Below are 26,204 nucleotides of genomic sequence, written 5' to 3' on the forward strand. Positions count from 1 at the left end.
GTAGGTGCATATAGGAAGGCGGAGCCAAGCAGAGCTGCAAGATAAACCAAATAATAGCTGAGTTTACATTTATTGAACTTGTGTGTATCTTCTAAGCCAAGCCACAGACTTTCAAACTAAATATGAGCCAGACATAAGAATGTATCTAAGAGAGTCTAAATTAGCTAAACGCCTAAAGAAAGTTGGCAAAGATCTAGGCAGCAGGCTGATTGTTTGGTTTAGTCATCGATTTGAGGTAGAATCGACCTTGCAGCCCAACCAGGGATCAAGAGGTGAACTCTTCCCCTCGGAAATCAATAAAGAAGGTAAAAAAAAAAATGTTTATATAGTGAATTAAGTACATCAACTTCCTTCGGCATCGACTGAGGTCACAAGCTGCAAATTCACAACTTGGAAAACAAGTGATGAATAAACATGCCCATTATTTCCGGCAGGCTGCTCATATCCTTTAAACGGATCATAAATAACTTAATGATAAGAAACAATAGTGACTTAGTGCTTCGACAAACAACAGCCATTGAAATTCATTCTTCATCAGCAGTTGCCTCTGCCTGAAATATACGATGTTATAGCAGGTGTTAGCATCGTGTTGTACATTTTAGATGGCACATTGTGCTTATAGGCTACAGTAACATGAGGAACACCCTTGTGCTGCTCTGCCCTGTTCACTTACTGTAGAAAATCTTCTCAGTTCTACTCAAGTGATGCCCTCCTGTTTGAATTCAGAGGCTGTAGGCTTTGTCCCAGCAAAATGTGTTGTAAACCTGCAACTAAACGAAAGAGTTCCTTCACTGTGTAAGGCTTTACATCGAATATATCATCGAATATATTCTTTCTACATTGCTTCTCTCTCTCCATCAGACTTCCTGGCCCCTCAGCGAGGGTGTCCACTGCCGGCGGTGACATCCCTCCCAGAGGCTCGGTCAGTGCTGCTGGGAACAGACGCAGCCAGGGCTTCAGTGACAAGACCAAAGCCAACTCACACCTGAACAAAGGTAAGGACGTGAGAAAAGAGAAACCTCGCAGATTTAAGGTGAATTGTGAATCTACTCCTCTGGGTGCCTTTGGTTAGCAGAAAGTGCAAGTTTGCTTATTGCATTTAGACCAAGAGAAAGTATTAAACACCGGGCCAGAAAGTAATGCTCAGCATGCGATGCTGCATCGAAACAACTGTGTCCTTTCAAGAGCAAACTCCTCCTTTTGATTTTTCAGGTCAATTCAGTTAACAAAATAGCGTTTCGTTCTCAGTTCGTATAACAAGCATTCAGTTGTTGCAGCTCAGTGACTGTTCTGGACAATGTAAGTAAGGAAACATGTCTGCCTTTGGACCTGTGTTTTGTTACTGTTTTAAGGACATTGTCACCGTTTTAAGGTGAGGTGACGAGCTGTGATTTATTGGATAATGTCTTTCGATGTTATTTTGACCTCCATTCGACGGCTGTCCTCAGACTTTGTTTATCCTCACAGGGTGAGAGGGTTACTGTCGGTGTGGATAGATCCCATCTGAACCGTTTACAGCATTTAGCTTGTGTTTTTGAGTTTTGAGTAAATTTTGCTTAAAGATCAACATCAAACATTTTAAAACATCAATTCATCGTTGTTTTTTTCTTCAGTTACTTGTGAGACTTTGTTGTAGTTACTACAAACCAAAGAGATTCATTGTGCTGACGATTGTTCTCATGCAAACGTTTTATTTTTATTTCTCATAAATCATGTCACTTTAAGTTTCTTCATCTCTTTACTATTTCATTGTTTTCTTTGTGTTTACCAATAATGATAAGAGAATATTTCACTCTGCTGCCACTAGAAATTCTGAAACCTTTAGTGTTGAGGAACAGCGCCCTCTTCCTGTTGTGTGAAACAGGAATCAATGAGGTAGGAAATGGGGAAGGGGACATTGGCTTCCCCATTTCTTACCTTTTGAGCCCGTGGTCCAATTTGCTGTCGCAGTGGTGGGATCCCATCAAAGATGGTCTTTGTTTCCGAGGAATTGTGTTTTTTCTGTCTGTTTGGTACCCATGAGGCTTGTACCTTAAATTTATAAAGACTGAACCAGATATTTTCTAGCACTGTTTCACATCTTTTGTCCTGATGATTCAACCAGGGGAGTTTCATTTTCAGTTGGAGACAGAAATGTAATCTCACACGTTTATTTTAAACTCCTCTGACCCAGTTTAACTCGCGCTGCCTAGTGTTTGAGCTCTGCAGCATTCAAACTTGTGAGTGTGTTTGGCAGTATATTTAGTTAGAGCGGTGTTGTCACAACTCAGAAGGCCAAGGCTTTATATAGACTGTGTTAGTGTTCACAGTCTAAACTCATTACCCTGCATTAGACAAAGAATTCTGACCGCCTAGAGAGAGAGAGACATAGAGGGAACGTGTGTGTGCGCGCGTGTGTGTGTGCATGTGTGTGTGTGAGAGAGAGAGAGAGAGAATCAGTTGTCCGTGTTTGAAGACAAATTGACAAAGTAACTGGGAACACTGTGAACAGCACTGTGGGACACTTATTCTGATGTGCGGCTCCATTGGAGATGGGGGAGTTTCAAGGGGACAGTGTTGTGTTTCTGTGCGTTTGTGCATAATATGTGTGGGTTTATGAACAGTGGTCATGTTAAAGGAATAGTACGACATTTTGGGAAGTTGACTTTCTGGCAGAGAGCGAGATGGGTAGATCGAAACTACTCTCATGTCTGTGTGCTAGCCACCAGTTAGCTAAGCTTAGCATAAAAACTGGGAACAACACGTTGTATTTTGTTTGTTTGATCCATACAAAAATGAAAAATAAAGTACAGGTTGTACTGGACGCTTGTATTCTTATGGCCCGGGCAGTGACCTCCTTAAGCCTGTCACCTTGTTGTTGCCAGGCTGCTTTGTGCTAAATTAAACTTACTGCCAGCCGGCTGTAGGTTCAGATTGATGGTACAGAAATGAGAGTGTGATATCAATCGTATAAATCTAACCCTGGCTTTAAATCAAATAAGCGAATTTTCCAGGAAGCTGAAGGGCTCCTTTAATTAAGGGTGCTCAATACATAATTCAGAGCATATCTATTGCCTCTACATGGCTCTGAAACATGGCGGCGGCTGAGCCAGCAGCTAGCAGCACTAACAATGCAAATAACAACAACAGAGCTAACAGTGTTTGTTTCCCCAAAGGGAAACCAGAGGGTGGGCGACAGTTATCAGCTGTAACCGCCACATGAGCTCGCCGCTTTGGCTCATTCACATGCACTAAAAGACACATGCAGCCGGTCTGGCTGTGTAAACAAAGCACAGAGGAGCTCGGATTACAACACACACGGAGATACAGGGACTTTATTCATTGCAAATAGTTATTGCTGCAATATTATTGCTTTGAATATTGTGTAGAGAACTTTTAATATTAAAGTAATAGTGGTACGTGTAGCAGTAGTAGCAGTATGTGATAGCAGTATGTGATAGCAGTAGTAGTAGCGGCATTAATGTTAAGAGGTGTCACTTGCGCTTAGTGCGCTGAGTGCGTGACTAGTGAGTCAGCAAAGTTTACCAAGAAAGGACCAAAGCTCATCTAGAAATCAGATCAACTTAGAGATGGTAAATATACCATACCATGTGTGTGTGAGTGACTGTGTATGTGTGTGTTTATATGTTTGTGTTTGGGAGCCGCAGACCATATGATTGGCAGCAGGAAGTATGACAATCTCTTGTCGACACCCCCTCCTTCTTGCCTTGTTGTTGACATGCTGCCAAGTCCCTCCCCCCTGCCAAACCACCACCCTCCTCCTCCTCCTCCTACACTTTCTGAATGGCCGGCCATGGTTTGGGACTCTTCTCTCCTCTCCTGTCCATCTCCTCCTATCTTTTCCATCTTTCTCTGTTCCTCCTGGACGTCTGCAGCACCTATGAGGTTTGTCAGCTCGCCCTTGTAGACGGCCTTGAGCTAGTTCTGCAGCTTATAGTTTCAGATGTAGACCTTGAGCTTTGCAAAAGTATTGCAGCTGATTTAGTCAGTGTTGTTGTTATAGTTCCTGGAATTTTCTGCATGTTTGAGGATGTCAAGTCAGTTGACCTGAACTCTTTGTGAAGAATTAGGTTAAAGTAATGAGGTTGAAAGGATATTGATCAGCTAGTAGTCAACTTCTTGCTACAATGGTGTGAAACTGACCCTGATTCAGAATTTCCTTTTGTTACCAAGGTATCGTTAAAAATCTGACAGTGTCAGTCTAGTATTCCAGTTTAGTTCTTCCCTCAAAAATGCATGTTGTGCACTTATCTGCTACACTTTATATAATCATACATGCATGTTGTGAGACAGTGTTGCTGCAGGTTCAGATGGTCAGAGAGGCACCTGCAGCTTCTATTGTGAGGCCAGATCTGCTCTGTGTCAATGGCCCTGACACCAGAATGGAGTCGCGTTACTGCGCGGCTGTACAGCAAAGAAACAGACCTGAATCTTCTCTTCTGCTCTGCGTTAACACAAGGTGACAGCGTCTGGGTGTCCACCAAGTGACACAGAGCAGAGAGAGCAGGGGGGAGGCACCTGTGGCTGTGTGTTCGTGTATGTGCACGCTTTCTGCTGTCCATGTGTTTCTGTGTGCGTTTGCGTGTCTGTATGGCCGGTGCCCTTGCCGAATGAATAGCCTTCTGATGAGCCGTAGCGTCACTGTTTGAGTGTATTCATGTGGAGGAACTTTAAAAAGTGTCAGTCTCCGCACAAAAGCCGGCTGTCCCTCTCACTTTTTGGAGCACAATGACTGAGGAGGGAGAGAGAGCGAGAGAGTAAAGGCTTCTGAAATCAGAACGTGATGAGTAAGCATACACCTGCAGCCTCAAACTTTGTGCCAGTCTGATGTAGTTTGTGTAGATTTTGCAAATGAAAGCCTATGCCTATGAAGGTGTCAGGTAATGAAATAAACCCGACCAATTTTCAGGTCAGCAATGTTGGTCCCTGACCAACTGACAAGGTTAAGCTTTATGTCTTGTGACCATGACGGGGGTTGGAGTGCTTGTGGTGTCTAAACGGTGTCAGCTGACGCTACATCTAATGCGTTTACTGCTCGTCTTTTTATGTGCATTGTATATGCTCTGGTCACCGGTCCCGGCGGTTAAAGCGTTTGAAGTCGCTGAGCAGAGCATACATCCCCCTCTCTCCTAAACTTGACATGCATGCACAGACATGTGAACACACACACACACACACACACACACACACACACACGCACACACACATATACAAACACAGAGAAGAGTGTTGACACTTGTGTGGAATTACACGGTTTTCCTCGGCTGTAGACGGGCATTAACTCAAAGGAGCACTTGCACAGACACACGAGTGTGACGATCCATGAAACGAGTTTCGGGTCCACTTCGGCTCATTTCCCAAAATGCCTTGATGTTATCAGGAGGCTCTGTAAAGGAGTAGGCAGAGCCTGAGACAGCTTCGGAGAGGGTGAGACAGGTTTTTATGGCACACAGGAAGTGGAGTGGTGGTCTGTGATCCTTTGCCCTTTGGGTACTCCACCGCTGTCATTTTCTGCTCTCGATTTTATTCTGTAATCACTGCTATAATTAAGCAGTTGAGTAGTAAACACTGAAATTATTTCAACATGTTTCCTCAAGCAGACAGCTCGACCAGCACTGTGAAAGAGGGGCAATTTGCTGATTAATTCCAGGATTTTGGCCCAAGGCTGCACAGGACGGGTCATTAGGTCAATGTCCCATTCTTTGGTCACGTTAAGACTCTTCTGTGTTTATTTCTGAAGAAAAAGTGCATTTTGTGCTGATGTTTAAAAGCCTGTTTCTCAAAATGCAGCTGTAAAAAAAGAGCCGTAGTGATAATTTGTGATCAAAATATTTACAAGAGATTTTTTTTCATTTGATTGTGGTTGTTGTTATAGATTGTGAGGGTGTTTTTTTTTTTTTTAATCTTTAAATGTGAATTTGAGTTTACGCTTGTTTAAAAAGAAGATGCATTCAGCACTTTGTTTCCCCCAAAATGTAATCTACCCCACCTTGTGGCCACATTCCTTTTTATTTGTGAAGCACCAAAGTGTTAAACCATCTCTGGAAACCTCGGTCGGGTTCATGATGCAACAGGGTCCAGGTCCATCCGTCTAGTGTCACTTCTGACCCAACACGTTGAAGATTGACCACTTGCCCTCACCCGTAGCAACCCAACTGGAGCGTGTCAGTCCCGGTCACCGGGTGCAGTCATGACAATGACCAGCTGTCCCTGTAGGGTCCAGGGCCTCTCCATGTCCTGCCTTTCATTTTCTGTTCCTTTCTGACCACACAAAAAATCCAAGCTCACCCCATTCACGGACAGCACAGACCGTCACGCTGTCCCACATCAAAGCTTTACTCATCCCAAACCTGCAGTCCCCTTATTCTCTGTGCTGCCTGCTCTACAGCAGGTCCCGCTCTCATTCAGCCGCCTCCAATAGGACGCCAGCTATTAGCAACCTGACCCACTTTTCCGATTGCTAACTGCTAGCACGGCTAATTGGGCTCTAATCACTTCCTAATGGCTGCATTGTTTCAGGCTGCTCTCACTAAATGCTAAACAGAGGGAGAAGGGAGAGCCAGCGAGCGAGTGCCTATTTCCAATTAGGACATGAAAGGTGCTGTAACAATGAAATAGAGTGGAGAGCCAGATGAGAAAGGGGTAAACAAGCGGGTTTAGTGTTTAATATTCTGCGTAAATGGGGACTTTATGAGACCACATGAATAACATATGAATATGGAATTAATGTAGCTGGTGTGAATTAAAGGGAACTTAACTCATAACCAAATGAGCACTGTGAGAGTTTATTACTTTACCATTTTGTCAATAACATTGAGAATATTATCATGCGCAATATTACTTTTCTATTTTAGTGCACTCATTTTACGAAGTTTATCTTACTGTTATTGTTATTCTATTTGGCACTGGTGGTAGTACTTTTTATACAGTTTATATTTAATACTCTGTTGCTATTATATGTTTTTTTTTACTCTTGTTTTTTTTATTCTTATGTTGGTGTTATGTCTAGTTTTAAGGAATATCTAGCACCCGCATAAATTTGATTTCTATCTTATCTTATTCATCTTGATTGAAGAATTCTAAAGTCAACAATTGAGTATCATTTGTCTTTATGCTAATGCTTACCTGCCTACTTCTATGAGCGCAGTGCAGACCGGCAGGTGTGAGTTAGCCAGTGGGGCACGCTCACATGCATGAACATGCACCACGCGCCTTTTAGTGCAATTTCGAATTACAGCACACACATAGGGACATCGACTTCATTCTCTGCTCATGCAGTGTATTTGGAACTTAAATTTCCATAGGTCCAAGGTGACTACAGTTGTATGAGACGGCACAACACAGCAGCAGCAGTGACTTGGAATAAATATAAGTCTGTGTGTGTGTGTGTGTGTGTGTGTGGGGGGGTGGGGGGGGGGGGGGGGGGTGGGGGGGGGTGTTGTAATGGAACTGTTGTGATTAATTCCTCCCAGTGCTCCCTGCACAGGCCCTCTCTCTCACTGGCCGTTGGTGTTTGAATATTCAAATGTTACTGGTCTGAACTCTGTGCTGCTAGTAGCACCCCTCTGCATTCACACTGACAACCTCAGCAGCTCTCAGGATACTGTAGTTCTCTTAGTAAGAGCAGTGACTTACGCCAGGATTTTCAGCTCTTGTCTCGCTCCTTCGGCTCTTGGTAAGTTTGCCCGTTGAGATGCTGCTGAGTCACTTGTCGCAGATTTATCCAGACAATTAGCTTTTGGGCTCATAGATTGAAACTGTGGTTTACAGGAGCATGTTTGCACTGCAATAAAAGCTTTGTATTTCTATTTAGTTCAGTTAAACCGTACTGTTTTAGACCGTTTATGAATCAAATTTACAAGGCACTGAGTACATGTAACCAGATGTAGCCAGACAATGTTTCTTTGTTAAGCAGAGGGACGCTGACCAAAAGCAGTCCATATAAGTCCAAGCCTTATAAGTGCAGCAGCACTGCTTCACTTGGCCTGCTTGGCAGGACTTTAAAGCACTTGTGCCTGCTGCTCATTGTTTTTATAAACAGTTTGTGATGGGCTCCTCTCATTGTTAGTGCTAAAGGGTTTTTAACAGTTTTGGTGGCTAGCCCGAAGGAAAGTAATGGCACGTTTGGCTGCATCAATGCAGGCCACCTCCAGGTCCTTATAAGGCCACTTTGTGTGGGGTCAGTCTAGACTCAGCATCTCGTATCTCTTCTCTCCCCCAGATCCTTCCTCTGCTCAACTTTTCCTCCTCAACTGTACCTCCCTATCTCGTCTTTTAATCCTCTGTCTCTTTTCTGGTGCAGATTCCTCAGAGGGCATGACCTCACAGCCTTCGGTGATGACTGAGCATGCTCCGTCATCTGCAGTGACCGTCAGCTCCTCCACCAGCATCCCTGCCGCTACCTCCGCCCAGAACCCTCCCCCAACTTCGTTGTCCTCCACCTCCTCTTCCACGGCCATTCCCCAGCCCAACAGCAGCAGCAAGCCCTGGAGGAGCAAGTCGATAAGTTCTAAGCACATCTCCCCTTCTCCCTCCTCCACCAGCAGCCCCGCGTCTGCCATGCAGTCCGTCAAGCAGGAGAAGGACGCCTCCTGTAAGGCTGAAGCTCCTCCGAAGGTTGTCGCTCAGAAGTCAATGCTGGAGAAGCTTAAGCTCTTCAACAGTAAAGGAAGCTCCAAATCTTCCACATCCTCCAATGGAGCAGGGGCCCAGACTGACAACGCCGCCCTAGCCAGGCAGCTCGGAGCGGTGCAGGTGGAGAGAGCCGAGACTGGCTCCAACACCGAGCCCCTGGAGGAAGATGACAGCAACGGGACGGCCTACGGAGCAGCTCCCTCTGCAGGTACTACTGTCCCTATAACTGCCAGCAGCCCCAAAATCGCCCTGAGGGGCATTGCCCAGCGCACTTTCAGCAGAGCTTTGACTGCCAAGAAGAGCTCTATCAAAAGCACAGAGAAAGACAAGGAGAAGGGGAAGGAGAAAGGGAAGGAGGTGGGGAAACGCATCTCGGCCCCCGACCGGACAGAGCTCAGGGGGGATGAGCTAAAGGAGGAAGTAGCACCTGTTGCTGAAGACACAGACAGCTCAAACAAAAGGACCTCTAAAATCACCAGCTTCATTCCCAAGGGGGGTAAAGTGGCCAAAAAGGAGAGTTCCACCCCTGCACACAGCGGAATACCAAAGCCAGGAGGCAAAGCCCCGGGAGTCGGGGGGAAAGCTTCCTCAGTGAAGGAGGCGGGGGAGAGGCCTCGGAGCATGCGGCTAGGAGGGGGTCTCGCCATGCACCGCGGCCCCCTGGACAGAGACAGGGACAGCAGACACTCCAGCTCTACCTCCAGCCTGGCCTCCACAGAGGGAAAGACCAGCGCCTCCCCCGTGGCAGGAGGAGGCTCTACACAGAGCACAGCCAGCAACACCATCAGCGTGCAGCTACCTCAGACTCAACAGCACCACAGCCACCCCAACACGGCCACCGTCGCACCTTTCATGTACAGGTTAGATGACTGGGACTCGGACTGGGCCTGCCGATGCATCCTCATCATTTTCATATTTTTATTTCTCAAACACATGAAATATATTAAACAATTAAATTCAAATTTAGGGGGGGGGGGAAATAAAACATTTTGAATAATAATTGCTACTCACCCATCCCTAGCTGCTACTAGCATAACACACGCTAGTCTCTGACCGAACTGTTAGTTGCATTATGGGTAACATAGGCACCAGGTTTTGACAAGGGGGAAGAAAGTGTTGAATAGAAAATACACATTCTCTGGTTCTGCTGCATATTTTGATTTGAATCTTTATTGATTGTGTTTCTACTATAAATAACTTGAAGCTGGGCTACAACACAGCGAGTAAGATCAAGCTTTATAAAACACTGATAAAACAAAGTCAATAAACCATTGCACATCCTCCTCCTCCGACTAAAAGTCATACACACAGCACATTTTCCAGAAGTGGTCAGGTTGAATTCTTCAGTGTCTACCATATTTGAAGTATCTAAGCTTTTAAATAACTACAAATTGGTCTATAACCCCGTATATATCCGTAGTATGGTGTGTCTAGGATTAGTCAAAGTTTGTGAGAACTTTTAAAATTCATCTCATATCTGATTCTCTGACGGCATCTGAACGTACAAAATCTGAATCTAACCATCTGTGAACTGTTAGCCAGGAATGTCACATCTGTGTTTGTTCATGTGTGTGTATGCGGAGCGTATTGTCTGCATGTGTGTGCAAATATGTGTGGACGTTGTGTGCCTCTGACCTCTGCCCCGGTCCCAGTGTGATAAGGAAGGAGGTCCCTCTCGTTCTCCACGAGTCCTCCTGACACTTCCTGCCCTTTCTCCCTCTGTACGTCCTGACCTGGAGCTAAGCAGCCCACCTCTCCAGAACTCCCCCATCATCAGTACTCGGAACCTTTGTTTTTTTGCTGTATACCTGTCAGGTACCATTACCTGCAGCATTACAACGCCTCCACCTGTCAGAAAGAGTCTGTTTGAAAGAACGTCAATAGAACCAATATTAGGTCAGTTAACCAGAAGTTGAAGAAAAGTTAACATGCTGTGTAAGAGGCAGAGTTTGACTGGCTCCCACTCAGAGAGCGTGTGCACTAGTCAACAGGGACAAAGTCTGGGATCAGGCAAAGACCAAAGGCTGGATATAACCGAGGCATTCAAACGTCATCGCCTCAAAAAGGCACCAGCCAGTGCAGCGGGTGAACTGTATTGATTTATCCTTCAAAGACTACCTTTTACTGGCATTTGGGGCTTAGCAGGCGTTCATTTTGGACTCCGGTCACAAGACTTGAAACACAGCAGATTTAATTCTTAATCAGGTTTATCCCTCTTTCGTGACAATTTGCTGAATATTAGGTTCCCACTAAATGCACAATAATTCAGAATCAATGATATCCCCCCCCCTTTTTGACCCCTCGAACGATTTGTTTTCCCCAGATCCCAAACAGACGGTGAGGAAACAGGGGGCATTGAGACCGGCTCAGGAGGAAGAGGTGGAGACGGTTCCCTCACCAAGACCAGCCAGCTCTCCATCGAGGACCTTTCAGGTGGGTGATCACTTACAGAACAGGATCTGTCTCTGTTTGGCTTATCGTGCCGCTCAATATTTCTGAGCTTGTTTCTTTTTTGTCTCACTCAGGTGAAGACCCAGAGACCAGGCGGTTGCGTACCGTCAAAAACATAGCAGACCTGCGGCAAAACCTGGAGGAGACCATGTCCAGCTTGCGAGGAACTCAGGTCACACACAGGTAAAAAAAAATAAAATACATTCATTCATTCTGCCAGCTGATTTTAACTGGCAGTCATTGGTGATTAAGTAGTGCAGCGCTGCTGAGACCAACTACTCTGCTTTCAGTGTTTGGTGCATATAGTAACGAGAAACATTTTGTATTTTATTGTTTCTGTCACAAATTCTTTACTGCAAACGTGTAGAAAAGCTTGTGGAAGAGTAACAGGTGCTTCAGAAGAGTATAAGGTGAAAATCATGAGAGCAGGAAGAATTGTGGAGAATAAGGTTGAAATGTTGAAGTAGTTTGATTCTCGACATTTCGTCTTTGTTCTCAAAATGGTATTTCAACTTAATTCTTAACATTCTAGCTTTATTTTTCAACATTTTGACTTGATTGTCAACGTTTTTACTTCATTATCAAAATGCAAAACACATGAAAGACTGAATAATTTGTAGCCTCATGCCTGGCACTAATACTGAAAGTCCAACCTTTTTCTCTACATTTCAACAAGTTGACTTTATTACTTTATTCTCCAAATGCATATTTGCCTGACCCTGAGCCTCTTTCATACATTTGCAGTAGGTAACAGAAGAAATGTAGTATAATTATGCTGAGAATTATCATCAGCACACACACACCTTATTGTTCAGACAAAAAAGAAAGTATTTGTCATTTATCAAAACAATGACAGTAACAAAACGTTTTTAAGGTAATTTTCTTGCACTGCACACAGAGGATTTTATAAAATGTGTGGCAGTGGAAAACAAAAACTCTACTGTTTGGGGATCATCAAAGTGTAGCAGCGCCTTACAATGGCTGCTACGGCTGAGTGGTAAACAGGCCAAATCAGGATTTGAACTGCCTCATGGTCAGCAGACTGTGTCTGTCTAGGTTTACAGGTATTACCTCTTTTTCTTGTTGCCGTCTCATCCTTCTTTTGAGGGATCTCTTGCTTTGATCGCAGGGCATGTCTTTCATGTCGTCTTTGATTCAGGTTTAGCTCTAATCACGTTCCGTCCCACAGAAGTCTGACCTCTGCTCTGGCCTCGTGTCTCGCCGCTGACCCAGCTGTCTCGATTTAGTTTGGGCTTTGTAGTAAGGTTCATATGTCCTGTTGTCTTGCTTTAGACTGTAACAAAGAAGCTTTTATCTCTACTACAAGTTTGGTAGTTTGTTAACCTGCACGATATCTTTTTACATTTCTACTGTTTGAAACAATAAGTGGAGACTTAATCAGTCATTAAGTCATCCATTAAATTAGCTCAGAACTGCATTTAGAGGTCTCTTCTCTTCATGTACCTTCTGTGCTCAGTTTATTCTTTTAGTAGCATCATGGCTTTTTCTACTACTGCAGATGAATTGATTAAGAACAGATTTAATGGGGCTTCCCTTTTGTGGATCACAGATTTCACCTTTATTCCTCCGTCTCCTTCTTCTCAGCACCTTGGAAACCACCTTCGATGGCAGCGTCACCACAGATGTCAGCGGTGGTGGAGGTGGTGGAGGTGTTGGTGGTGGCAGCAACACCAGCGGAGGGGGTCGGAGCATCCTCAGCCTCACTTCCACCCGCCCCTCCCTGTCATCATGGCGACTGGGCCACTCCAGCCCTCGTCTGCAGGCGGGCGACGCCCCCTCTTTGGGGAACAACTACGGCGGCCGGGTGGTAGGCGGCCCGACGGGACGCTACCTGTACCCTGGGCACCTCCGGCGGCAGCTGGCCGGCAGGGGAGGAGCCATCTGCAGCGTGGACCTGGGAGACAGAGCCGGGGAGGACAATGACCTGGACGGCATCGACGTGGACGTCACCGGATACATGAGCGATGGAGACGTGCTGAGCAAGAATGCTGCACGCACTGATGACGTCGCCAGCGGGTAAGTGGATTACACTGATGGAGACTTTTTCATCCCACAAACAGTTCGAAAGGAAAATTACTTGACAGCAATTAGTTGCAGTCCCAGAAATTGCACCATGCAACGAAAGCAATCTTTGTGAGAGAGACACATCATTTTTCAAGATATAACTTCAAATGATTCTTCTGTAATTTGATCCACTGTCTCTGAGTAAACCAGAGAACATAGTATCTGATTCTGTATTCAAAACCATCAAACACCTGCAGGGTGACATATAGTATTGTATTATACATTTTGTCAATTAAAATAGATTTTTGGTAGAAAGTCTATTTATTTTGACATCCCTTGGTAGATGAACCAACAACTAATTTCCTCTACACCTCTGCTAGCATAACAGTGTACTAGCTATTTGGCAATGCAGTATTGAAACGTGTAAATTTGTTACTTTTTGCCACTATAATGAGCGCATCATGTGTTTATAGTTAGATGTTTCTGGCTGGTTGAAATATGTTGTTATGGTTGACCATGTGACCCCATAGGCTGTGAGTTGTCTGAAATACAAGCTTGCCAGAAGAGGGCGGTAGTGTTCCTTACTCACCTTTCCTGCCTGTGATCCAAGTGCTGGATGATATCCGACAGTTCTGTACAGCTCAGATCCCACAAGTAGCCGATCTCTCTGTCTGCCGACGCAGTAATGCTAATACGCTGATAACCTGTTTATTTGCTCTTCCAGAGCTAGTATCCGTGTTGTAACAGGCCCCCCTGCATACTTTGACTGTCACACTGTGCAATTTAAACCTCTGCTGTCATCATTATTATCAGATACTGTTGTGAAAGGTTCCAACCCGCCTTCGTATGGCATCGAAAGACAAAGGTCTGGTGATAGAGCTGCTGCAGGGATTTGTTTGAGTTCAAATTAATGCAAATATGGATAAGAGTCTGAAGGCTCAGGGAAGCAAGGTGATAAAAAAACATGAGATGGGATTACCTCTTCTGTCCTCCATGGGTTTGCGCTGATTGCCCAGCCCTGAGGCCGCTGTAGAAGTCGAGGGAGCTAAGTGCTCTTGAAGTACTTGATATGTCTGAATCTGTGCCTGAGCAGACAAAGGCCAAGCCGCAGCCACACCTGGACAGGTGAGTGATGTGAGCTGGTGAGCAGAGCCATTTGCTCGCTCTGAAACCTGATATCCAGGCCGGGATCGGACCTGCGAGGAAGGCAAATAAAAAATAATTTCCTTCTGATGATTTTCCGAAAAAAAGGCAGTCGCAATGGGTTAACCATCTTAATAACCATCTTAAACAGACACAGACTGATGACATCCCCCCCACCCTTCTCCACATCCTCGGGCCATTTAGCGGTTAGCTCCATCATGGTCCTGTTAGCATCCACTCTCTGGTTCTTCCAAACAGGGGTGAGATGTTAGCCAAGAGAGGAGGAGCAGGCATTTAGATTGCAACAGGAGACTCTCACAGTTCAACTCCTTTCCTCCACTTAAATGTCAATTTTTTTCAAACATTTTTTTTTTCAAACATTTTCTCACCTCTAGTAGTATCAGTAGCCATGCAGATTCTGGTTTTGTTGGTCCAGGATTTTAGATATCGGTCACTCTAGTGCATGCTTTCGGCTCAAAACAATGGAGGTGAGTGTAATTTAATTTGTGGTACTTACAGCCTTAATACAATTACATTGAGAAAATTCAAGGGCTTCATCTCTCTCCAGACACAATGTCTGTTGATCAGTTTACATCTAAATACTTTCTACTTAAGAAATAGTTCCTATCAATCTTCCAGATGCCCTGATAAAGACATCTATCAATGCTGTAAGCACAAGGGTAATTCATCAAGTAGTTGCTTGACAGGATAATTCATTATTTGTCTTTTATTAAGTAAACATGTACTTGTTTTCACCAGTGTATTCTGATTCTATATCTATACTATATTCAGTGCTATGTATTTACTATCTTTGGGTTTTGGACTGTGGGTCAGACAAAACAAAGCAACGTCAAGACCTTCAGCTCTGGGAAATAGTGCTAATTTCTCACTATTTCTGGCATTTTATGGACAAAATGATTAATCGGTTCAACAAACAAAACAACTGAGTGCTGAATATTTGATGAAAACAATTATTCATAAGCAGTCTAACAGTAGACAGAGATCAGATAAGCTGCTATCTGTCTCAGTAGTTAATTGATTTAGTCATCTCTGAGTCCTACAGCAGAGACAACATGACTGATGACATATTTAGTGTCTGCATCGGTTTTCTCCAATCTCCAACCCCCTCCTCTATTTTTCCTTTCGGCTTCACTGGCCCTTGGAGACCAGGACCCTCCCCCCTCCCCTCCCTCGTCGCCTCCTCAGCTCGGGGGTATGTTTTCCGATCTACCCCTCCGCCCCTTCCTCCCCCTTCCCTCCTATCCCTCCTCCGCTCTTTGCAGCTAGACCCAACCTCCTGCCAGGAGGGGAAAGCATGTGGAGCTGAGGAGAGAGGCTGCATACCAACACAGAGCAACACACACGCACACATGCTCAGGCTACTCCTGGACACATAATGTAGAGTTCACTGATACCGCTCACTCACTTCTGATATCACCATGATCAAACACGCTCTCACCTGCTGATATTATTCACATAACAGCAGAACTCGCACGCAGGTCCAGACCTGATAGTCAGACAGTAGCCAGACGGTTGAAAACGGACACCTTTGCTTTGGAGATTTGTATCAACGGGGATCAACACTCACCTGGACTTGTTTATTTTTGCTTTGGACTAACTGTTTTACCATGTTTGAGGCAGAAAGGTACGTCAGAGTGTTTTAGACTATCTAGATTTAAACAAACAGAAACAGAAGCTCTAGACGTTACTGTTTTTTTTCCAGACCGTGACATTTTGTGAATTTCCTCTTGTCAGTTGCACAGTGCGTGCATTTATAGTAAGTCAAATATTTCTGCAGCTTCATTTCCTTAAGAAGTTTTGCTTCTGTTTGTTTGTGTGACTGTGTAAACTCTACCTGGCTGCTCGGTTTCAGCCCATAAACTGTCTTGTTTGGACACGTTCCTCCCACTGCAGAAGGTTACAGGTTAACCGGCATCTGAAACAGGAGGACAGGGAGGCTCAGTGACTCATTAGTGTGAAGGATTAATATGGTTGTGTGTGTCAGTGTGACTGCCCGGTCATCTTCAAGGTGACTTTGTTTTGGGATGATGCATGCTTCCCATAAAGGACGGCTAACCCCCCTCAGAGGAGGATCCCACCATTCTTCACCTGTCTTCATTGTCTGTTGGCTCTCTTATTGTGAAAATATGCTTCACAACAAGTCTTATATCAGTGACTGGTGGTCCATTAATCATTATTATTTAACTTTAATTGTTGTCAACTTTGCCCATTTTACCACTGTTTACCCAACATTTTAAATGATGGTTGTAAGACCGTGTAAACAAGTAATAGCCACAGCATAAGACACAAACACCCTGAGTCTGAGAAAAAAACGTATTTAGAGAAAACTGTCTTTGAAGATACGTATTGTAAAATTCCATACATTTTGAAGAAAATACAGGTAACTAAGGTAAAAAGGTTTTCTGAAATGTTTTGTTTGAAATGAAAATGAGGCATTATCTAATGCTAACCTTTGGTGGATTTAGGAGAAATCTACAGACGCACACAGAGAAAATAGTAAAACAAACACCTAAATGTGTATTGTTGATGTTTTCTTTACACTAGTCTGAAAGGAGACGTGTAATGGAAGCAAAAAAAGACCACAATCTCAAAATTGACCAGTACATAAAAAATTATCTTTGCCTTTGTCTTTGCCTGCAGTGTCTCTCCTGTCAGGCAGCTGAGAATATAAACGTGTTTAAGCTGGATTTAATGCCTAAATTAGGCCCCTCCTCTCTCTTCACGGTGTTTGTTCCAGCTCTTTGGTTCATGGTAACAAAATGCTGAATCTCCATGTTTAGTTTGGACTCTGGGTAATGGTTAGCAGACTGCTACCAGATGACCTGAGAGAGTAGCCACAGCCTTTGTACTGCATTCATGTTCTGGTGAGAAAGTACAACATCTGGTGTTTTCTGGTTTGCTTCTAAAACAGCATTCACATGCTGTTGGGTACAACAAATCAGTCCCAGTCTGCTTTATATCTGTTCTATATCACCAGTGAATTCTCACCCCTTTCTGCAGTTTCCCTCAGCTCTACAGAGCTTCTTTTAGCACATTGTTTAGGTTTTCCAGGCTGCAAACTCAACTCTCATCAACCTCTTTTCCAGCAGCAGCTGTGTTGAGTAAAAGAAAGAAACTCAAAACTCGGATAAACCCAGACAGCCCATGTGAATGACTAGCTGGTGAAGAAATTAAACATCTACATGAAGCAGCTTTTCAGTCTGTTTTGTGCATCAAAGTGGCCCAGAGAAAACATAATTATTGCAACTTTAAATATTTAGTTTTCAATTAAATTGATTCCTAATCAAAGTTGCAGCTGTAAACATTGTAAAGTCTGCAGTTTGTCCAGCATCTGTTCAGGTTTGCTCTCCGCTGAGTGACTTCTGGTTGCCGTTAAGTTTCTGTCTCGCAGCTCAGATGCTGATTTTGTTTGACTGCAGGTTACACAAAGGAGCTCTGTCTATTTTAAACACTGTACTCTGTGTATACTGTATATACATGTAGGTATAAATGTCTGTTTGTGTGCGTGCTGGGTTGCCTCTTGCTGAGATCGACAGAGAGATAACACAGAAAGTGTTTTAGTGGTCGAGCTCTGGCAGGGTTTTTATTTTTTTTTCTACTCACTCAACTGCAGAAACAGAATCATCACAGCCCCACACAGAAGGCATTCAGCATTTGAGCGCTCCGGCCTCGACTTTACATCAGCAAACATTTCATTAAATTACACCTGGGTTAAATGAGTCAATATTTAGTTCCATTAGGAATCTCCTCCACGGGTAAATATTTAGGGAATTAGTTGGTGTTGTTTTAGTTTGAATGGGAATGTTTGTGTAAGTGTTCAGGGCCTCAGCATCAGCTCCAGACTGTAACGGTCAGCCTCCGACTCCAACTGCCAATAAATCAAGTCCATTCAAAAGTTATTTTCCGTTATGAAATGACGTGAATGGCCTCCTTAGCCTGCACTTACATATACAGTGTATTTTTTAGCTTCTTTTAATGTTCAGCCACTCAGTCAATCATAATTTCAGGCCTGGAGTTGATGATAGACTCTGAAGGTGATGAGTGCAATACCCTTCTTGTAGGAATAATGAACAGGCTCATCTGCTGTCTACGGAACTGCCACTACTTTCACAGACCACTGTTGTTTGCCATCTGGCCACATGAGAGAAATATGTCTTCGGTGTTTGTGTGGGAGCTCTTTGCCAAACGTGATTGATGAGAGCTTTGCCTCGGCCGGAAAACTACATAGATGTGGGCTCCTCCTGATCTTTATACAACAACAGCAGCTCTGAGAAGAAATAAACGAAGAGTTTGTGTTAACCCTGGCCAAAGTCTTCGACAAAGTGTGGTACTGTACTGCACAACTTGAATTCGTCCTCTGGGAGCCCTTTAATTGTGTGCCCTAGAACTGCTTCATGGTGACAATATCTAACGTGTTTTGTTGTGTTTTGCAGCTACATGACCGACGGAGGTTTGGGTCTGTACACGCGACGCCTGAACCGCCTGCCCGACAGCATGGCCGCTGTCCGAGAGACACTCCACCGGAACACGTCGTCAGGACAAGGGGATGCTGACAGGTAAGTCTGAAACAGCACACGCTTTTTCTCTTGCCATGTAAACAAGGGTGACCATGGTGATCTTTGAATGTATTCAGCTACTTCTACTGATTACCTACATTTCACAGAGTGCCTTCATACACCTATTGACACATGCTGAAGTTGTGGGAGTTCAGGCATATGGAGTAAATATAGTTAGCTAATGTGTTTGTAGACTGTAATGCTTCCTGGTTTGTTTCCTGCTTCCGTCAGTGCAGAAAATAGACAATATTTTTGTCACACTGTCTTGTTTACTGGAAGTTGAAATTCTGTTCAGCCCTCTTTCGGTGCCGCTAGCCTTGGTTGAAATACATGTGAAGAGAATAGTGAAATGTATTGCGTTGATCACACTAACTTACTGTATTCTTTTGATACAGTAGAGAAACTGTAAAATTACAGTAAATGACTGGCAGCAGTTTTGCCAGTAAGCTACTGTGCATTCTACAGTATCTCTACTGTAGCACAAGAATACAGTAATTTGCTGTAATAATTCAGAAATAACAGTATTTTGCTGTCAGCAGTATTAACAACATTCAGCATATTCTGTACAATTTACAGAATATCTACTGTATCAGAGAAATACAGTAAATTATTGTAAGCAAAATGAAGAGCATTGGTTGAAATGGAAATGTTTCTGTTCTGGTTGACTGAAAATCAAATGAAAAACTGAGAAACAGCTGAAATACCATCATATCCTGTCTATTGCTTAATGTCTTAATAAAACAAAATATGTCTCTATTTCACAGAGTGATATTGCACATACTTGTACCATTACAAAGGCATTATGACGTAACTGTGCTTTGTGCAATACACCACACTGCTGACGCACCAGCTGATCCTAAATGTTGGAGAGTAGCAGTGAGACACATGCATTTATGTGTTATCGGGATATATTGGCCACAGCGTGTAGTAAGTGAAAAGATTGAGTGTTCGAGTATCTGTGGGACTTTTCAAAGAGCCCCCGTGTCAGCGTGAGGGATTGGATGTGATGCTGCAGTCTTTGTCTTGTCACAGAGACGGAGAGCGATTTGGTTTCTGGCTAATTGACAGACGGAAATGGATGAAGGCCAAGCAGAGCCCCACCATGTTGCTAGAGAGTAGGGGGGGGAGGGAATACGCTTGATATGAAGATGGACTGGACTGGGTGAGACAAAGGAATGACTGGTCTCCTCAATTGATATCCAGCTATCACTAACATGTGATTTTTTTATAAAAAATATATACACCAGTTCTTTGTGCTTTTTGACTGGCTATATTTGACATTTGAAACAAAAGCTATGTAGTCTCATCAGTCTTAAACTGACTACACACAGACGGACGTGCTGGTGTGTCTTGTAGCAGTCTTAAGTGCTTCAAACAGCCTTTTCCGTTAATCCTCAGGTGTGGCTAATTTCCTGTCCTCCAGACTTTCGACCTCTGCCCTCCTTTTTTACCCCGTACGCACACACACTCACATTAAACTCCCCCAGCCCTTACACAAACTGTCCCTCTCCTCACCTTTCCTGTCTCCCCTCCCCTCTCCCCCCCCTCCCCCCGTCTTTCTCTCTTACCATGGCTGCGTGATAAGAGCTGGTCGAATTCTCTAAATGCTAAGGAAAGGCGCTTCAATGCTTCCTTTCTTACCTCCTTTAGCATAGGGTGCACTGGACTATTCTTCACAAAAATAAAGTAGAAAATGCCGTCCCACATTTCCTTGCAGCAACAGTCTAAAGTGACGCATCATTCGGACCTCAATAGCGTTCACAGTTGCTGTTAAATTGTACGCTATGGATAGATTGAAAACATCCTTCTTAGGAAGAGTGATTCTGTTTTGGACAGGAATCCTTGCTGTCACTGAATTGTCCTTCCTCCTTCCTTGACCTAATTACGATTTCCATTGATGTCAAGGAAAAGTGATTAGCAAAAGACATAGGATGCAATTCTTTTAACTATTCGACAGCCTCTGTCCACCCTCTCACCTTTCATTTCCCTCTTGCTTGTTTTGATTAGAGACTGTAGCGATTTGAACAAACTGGAAAGCAATTAAATGATAAAAGTTGGGGTATTCCTCTTTTTCGTCGTTTGATTTTGTGCTTTCAAGTTTCTCTGTGAAGTTTAATCGACCGTAGTAGGCAGATGTTATGTTTCTCCAGAAACTCCACATTTCACCTTTTCATGATCTTCAGTAAGCTTCATTATTTTCTTCATAAGATTAGAGAGAAGGGGAATGAAAGAGTTTTAAAATCAAGAGGGGATGAGGTGATGCACCTCCTACCGACCACACCTCCTCCCCCCTGAAGGAATGTCTGACAAATGTGCTTACTGCTTTTAGTTTGGGATTAATTAGGAGAGGTGGAAGCAGCAGATAAATTCCATTAGCATAACAAGCGGAAGCAAGTGGAGCTGGAGGGCAAAGAAGGGTGACTGTTGTAAAAGATTTAATACATGAGAGGGGGTTTAAAGATGCATTCTGTGCAGGTGGAGGAGAGTGAGCAGCTTTCTTTACACGTGTTTCCAACATTTTGTGGGTTTGTCACAGTGGAACTTCTTAGCTCAGACATGTGTGCGGTCTGTATTTGCTCACTGGGTGTGTGACACATCCATAAACCTGCTACAGTTTGAATTCCGTTTTTATGTCCTTTGGTTTGGGATGCAGCCGAGCCTCTCGGAGCTGGTGGGGGAAAGGTGTTGGATGTCATCGTGGCATTTGGGCAAAGAACCTCCTGACCCCTGGACCAGGAGGTCACGAGCTTCAAAGGGTCGAGGTTCACAGGCAGGAGCTTTCCTAAAACTGTTTAAGCCATCACGCTAAAACCCTCCAGATCAGACCAAACTTGCTCTAATGAGGAGCATGAAGGATGTCAATAATAAAAACACAGTGTTGAGCGGCTTATTCACAACAAGAAAACAATTAAAGTGCATCAGCTGAGTTGGTGACTGATGTGAATCTGATTAGTGCTTCTGTTGGAAGTGCAAAAACTAGTTTTACCAACTGTCAAATGTATGTAAAGCAGTGGGACAACAGGACCTGCGAGGCTGAGTAAATAGGCAGAGGCTAGAGACTAGGATCTCTGTGTATGTGTGAATATGTGTGTGGGTGTGTGTGTGCGTGTGAGCATGCTTATCCCTCTCATTTATCTCTGGGGAAGGAGGAAGAGGAAGTAATCTATAACCGTCTGTCTTCTGATTTGAATTCTCTTTGTTACAGCAGACAAAGGAGATGTGTCTGTGGTGTGAAACCGCTGTAGCGGTGAGTGTTAGAGAACCCCCCCCCCCCCCCCCCCCCCTCCTTCCTTCCTTCTTGCTGAGGCGTTGAAGATATCATTTCTCATTTCTCTTTTCCAAATAAGAATGTGACACAAAGAAGAGAAGAGAGCATTGCACAAGGATTTGACTCATATTTTATACATTTGCGTGAATGGTTTTACCGACTCTCTTAACATCTTCTTGCTGGCACAGTCGGTACTGGCGGGATCAGGACTCTTTAAGAAGAAGTTGGAAGAATGGCTGCTGTTCATGTGTGCTGCATGAACAAAAACAAGCAAGATAATAAATTACAAACTTAAAACATGCAGCACTGAAATATGTGAAAAATGTACACACCAACTCAAGGTGATAGACCTACGACACCGTACGAGGGCCATTGGAGGTCAAAATGTCTAACCAAAATATTACGGAGCCGGGGGAGGGGGTAATATTCCAGGAAAAATCTCATATTATTGGAGATTAAAGTGTTAAATTAATGAGAGAAAAAAATGACATTTATCGAGATAAAACTGTCAAATATACGAGAAAGAAACTTGAATATTCGCCTCTCAGAGCCCACCCTTACCATAAATACACTCTTTTAGGTGCAACAAAATGTAGACGGCAGCTGACGTTACCAAGGTTTTGCACAACTTTTGTGTTTTCAAATTGTTTTTTTGGTTGTTTGTATATTTGTGAGTCTTGTAAATTTACCGCTCGACTCTCAGTGAATATCAGAGAGTAAATGTACGACTTTAATCGCAGATGTTCTGAGTTTTTACTGCGAATATTACCCCCTTCCCCCGGCTCCGTTATTAGTTTTGTTTTAATCTACAATAACATTCATACACTTTCGTATAGACCAAATCATATGAATGTTACAAAAGTGAGTCATGTCAGGTAAAGGTAGATTGGCATCATTATCAAGAGGTTTGACAATTAGCACCCTTGAAAACATTGAGCTTTTTAAATCAGCATGAGCATGACACTCTTGTTCAACAGATACACCTTCCATCAGCAGGTGCCTTTTAAAATACTCGACAGCTGTTACACACTCTTAATACCTTTCATTGTCCTTCTCATTATCTTTTAATTGAAGATTTAATGCCTGTTATCCATCCATCCATTATCCAAACCGCTTATCCTGTTGAGGGTCGCGGGGCGCTGGAGCCGATCCCAGCTAACATTGGGCGAAGGCAGGGTACACCCTGGACAGGTCGCCAGTTCATTCTTTAAATTGCTTCTGTGTTTCAAAGGTGCTGTACAAACAAACTTGAGTAAACGTGCCATGCCTTGCCTTTGTGGTACAATGCCTTTAAACACTGGTATTTTAAATCCATTAGGACTGCATATAAAAACCCAGCCTCCTCATTTATTTCAATTATCCTCTGGGAAAATAAAAAAAAGTAATTTGGTTGAACTTTTACCGCAATGTGATGTCATTCGGAAACCTACTGCATTGGCCAATCAAATACACGTAAACACATTCCAGGAAGATTTGAATTGTGTAATTCTACTGTGATAACTTTCCAGAATTGTAAAATCCCTTCTATGAAACTTTGTGCGGTCTTTTGGCACCTTGAACTCAAACTCTTTCTTCTTTTACTCATCGGCCTTCCTTCCTTTTTTCTTACCAGTATATTAGTTACATGATGAAGCAAAGTCTCAAGGCAGATCATTTGAATCAAACATTTTTGAGAAAGGTCGAGCTGCAGAGCTCGGGACTCAGACCCACCTCCTCCATCGGACCCTTTCCGGTCCCGAGCTTTGAGAAGGAAGTGATGTTTGAATACGACCATAATATTTCAATATAACTGTAACTCATAGTTAGGTACTCTAATGTAACGTTAAGCAGCAAATAAGTTGTACTAACCTTATGATTTTGCACTATCTAGCTATGCTAATGTCGTTTTCAAACTACACATTAACTGAAATGATTACATTCAGCTTTTTGCATTGATTTTCCTGTTGTGCTAGTTTGCTTCATTAGCCTAGCTAGTTGACGTTAGCAAACTCATATGGGTAGTAGTTTTTTGCTGCTTAATTAACGTTAAGTAGCTTTTTAAGTTACAGTTTTATCAAAAATATTAAGGTTGTATTGTTTCCTTCGGTTTTATTGGTGGAGGTCGAGTGGGGCATGAACTCCATACAATGTATTAAATCAGTAGGCTACTTTATTCTGTAATACAACACATTAAGTACATGTTATTTTCCACCATGGGTCCTGGTGATAGAAATATCTTTGTTGATTTCCAGTTTCTCTCAGGTGGGTTTTAAACCAACCTGCAACAGAGCTTGCAGTGGTTTCAAACATGTCATACTTTTCATACACACACACATTAGAAGCACACTTGCTGTTAACGCACACAAGCGCCGAGCCCCAAGACGTTACCTCTCCTGTCTGGACTTGAGCAGGTTTCCTGTTGGCCTCAGGTAGAGTAAGAGAGAGGTTCTCCTCTGCAGCTACCAACAACACCTGGCACTCCACCTGTCTCGCCCTTCCACCTGTCTGTCTCTCTGTAACCCCACCTCTACCTGGTTTAAGCAGAGTGGATGTTGTGGTTTGCCTCCGGGCTCTCGCTGTAATAATAATAATGTTCCTGTTATTTCATGAGCCAGTGATCTTGTTCCCCAAAGAGGCAGGAGTCTATTTGTATGATAATCGCAGCCACGCAGGGAGCACAGCTTCATCTGCACTTTTACACCTCCGATCCTCCCTACAGTTGTTGTACCCAGTCCTGCCCTGCTTGGAGACAACATCAACCAGATCACAGTGCAGATCACAGCTGCTGTTTCAGGACTCCTCTCCAACACTGACCCCGCAGTGTGTGGGTCCCAGACTGGTGTGTGTGTGTGTGTGTTGGGCCTCGGCTCCACTCTCCACGAGTGTTTGGTTAATGATGGCAGAGGGGAGCAGGGTGAGTCTGTGTTGGGTTACCAAGACCAGTGGCACCAGGAAAAATGATGATCGCACCTAAACCATCTGTGGTTGTCAGATAGTCCAGTTCGCATTATTTCTCCTGATATTTTTTCCATTATGTTGGCAACAAATAAGAAATTGATGCAATAACAATATGCCATTCTGGAGTAGTTTTATAACATTTATTTCCTCAGACCTTCTAAAGCTAAAATTCAACATTGTTATTCAGTTTTTGATCCAATGCACATAAGATAAAACGTTGTGGTATTTGTAAACTACATAATCTGCAAGCTTGGATTCATTGTCTTCTTTAATAAGAAAATTGAGTAATTTCAGCTTGTTATAAAGTAACACTGCTTGAGAGCTTTGCAGTAATGGTTTAGTCACACCGGGACTGGAATCGACATAAGGATTTGTGACAGGGCTGTGCCTCTTGTGCTTCTGTTTTACTTCTGGGTTGTAAGGACAGTAGATGTCCATCGACTTCTTTGCTCACTGGCTATGTTGAACTTGTGTTACAGCCAAAAACGTGGCTACCATGTTGGTGACAGACCATGATAACGCCAGTAAACTGAGAGCATGCTACAAAATGGGATCAGTCTCATTCCTTTTTTTTATAAGATGAGCATCAGAAAAGAAAGAAAGTAAGATGCTTCTCAAACTTAACATGAACTCCAGTCTTATTGAGGCTAAACATGTTCTCTCTGTGATTAATATTGACACAAACTGACGCAATCTACCACCAGATATGGTCTTTAAAAAGGAAAGATGTATATATATCAACCTCACATTCACTGAGAGGAGAATTTGTTTTAACATTTGGTCCGAGATAACAACAGCCACACCTATCCTTTGTCTGCTTTCTCCTTATCTTCTGCACCTACACACCCACACACACACACACGTGCACATACTTATACTCACAACACACTTCACGCAACCAAATATTATTCCTCAGATATCCAGACTCTCACACAGCCTCTGACTCTACTAGAATACTAAATACTATAAATGCCTCCCAGACATGTTCATACTGAAAGCAGAGTTCTGCTGCATGTGTGTGTTTGTAATGAAGCCAGTCCAGCGAGGCGTTCGGGGGCACGCTGGAGCAGCCTGACCCGCAATCTGTAGCGGTTTGATTCACGATATAAGGTCAAATATGTTCCCACGTTAATGGGATGCTCCCACACACGCTCACATACCCCAGCTGC

General features: G+C 43.5%; 1 protein-coding gene across 1 annotated transcript in view; it reads left to right on the forward strand.

Moving 5' to 3' along the window:
- The window catches only part of nav2a (neuron navigator 2a), a 102,523-nt gene that overhangs the window by 42,303 nt on the left and 34,016 nt on the right, over window positions 1–26,204 (forward strand). The window contains exons 7-12 of the mRNA XM_076078012.1: window positions 862–995; window positions 8,303–9,494; window positions 10,958–11,067; window positions 11,160–11,268; window positions 12,691–13,122; window positions 18,708–18,830. Of these exons, the coding sequence (XP_075934127.1) occupies window positions 862–995; window positions 8,303–9,494; window positions 10,958–11,067; window positions 11,160–11,268; window positions 12,691–13,122; window positions 18,708–18,830 (2,100 nt within the window). The remainder of the gene's footprint in view (window positions 1–861; window positions 996–8,302; window positions 9,495–10,957; window positions 11,068–11,159; window positions 11,269–12,690; window positions 13,123–18,707; window positions 18,831–26,204) is intronic.

This window comes from Anarhichas minor, unplaced genomic scaffold (assembly GCF_050575085.1).
Source record: "Anarhichas minor isolate MPS153535 unplaced genomic scaffold, ASM5057508v1 ptg000062l, whole genome shotgun sequence".
NCBI lineage: Eukaryota > Metazoa > Chordata > Actinopteri > Perciformes > Anarhichadidae > Anarhichas > Anarhichas minor.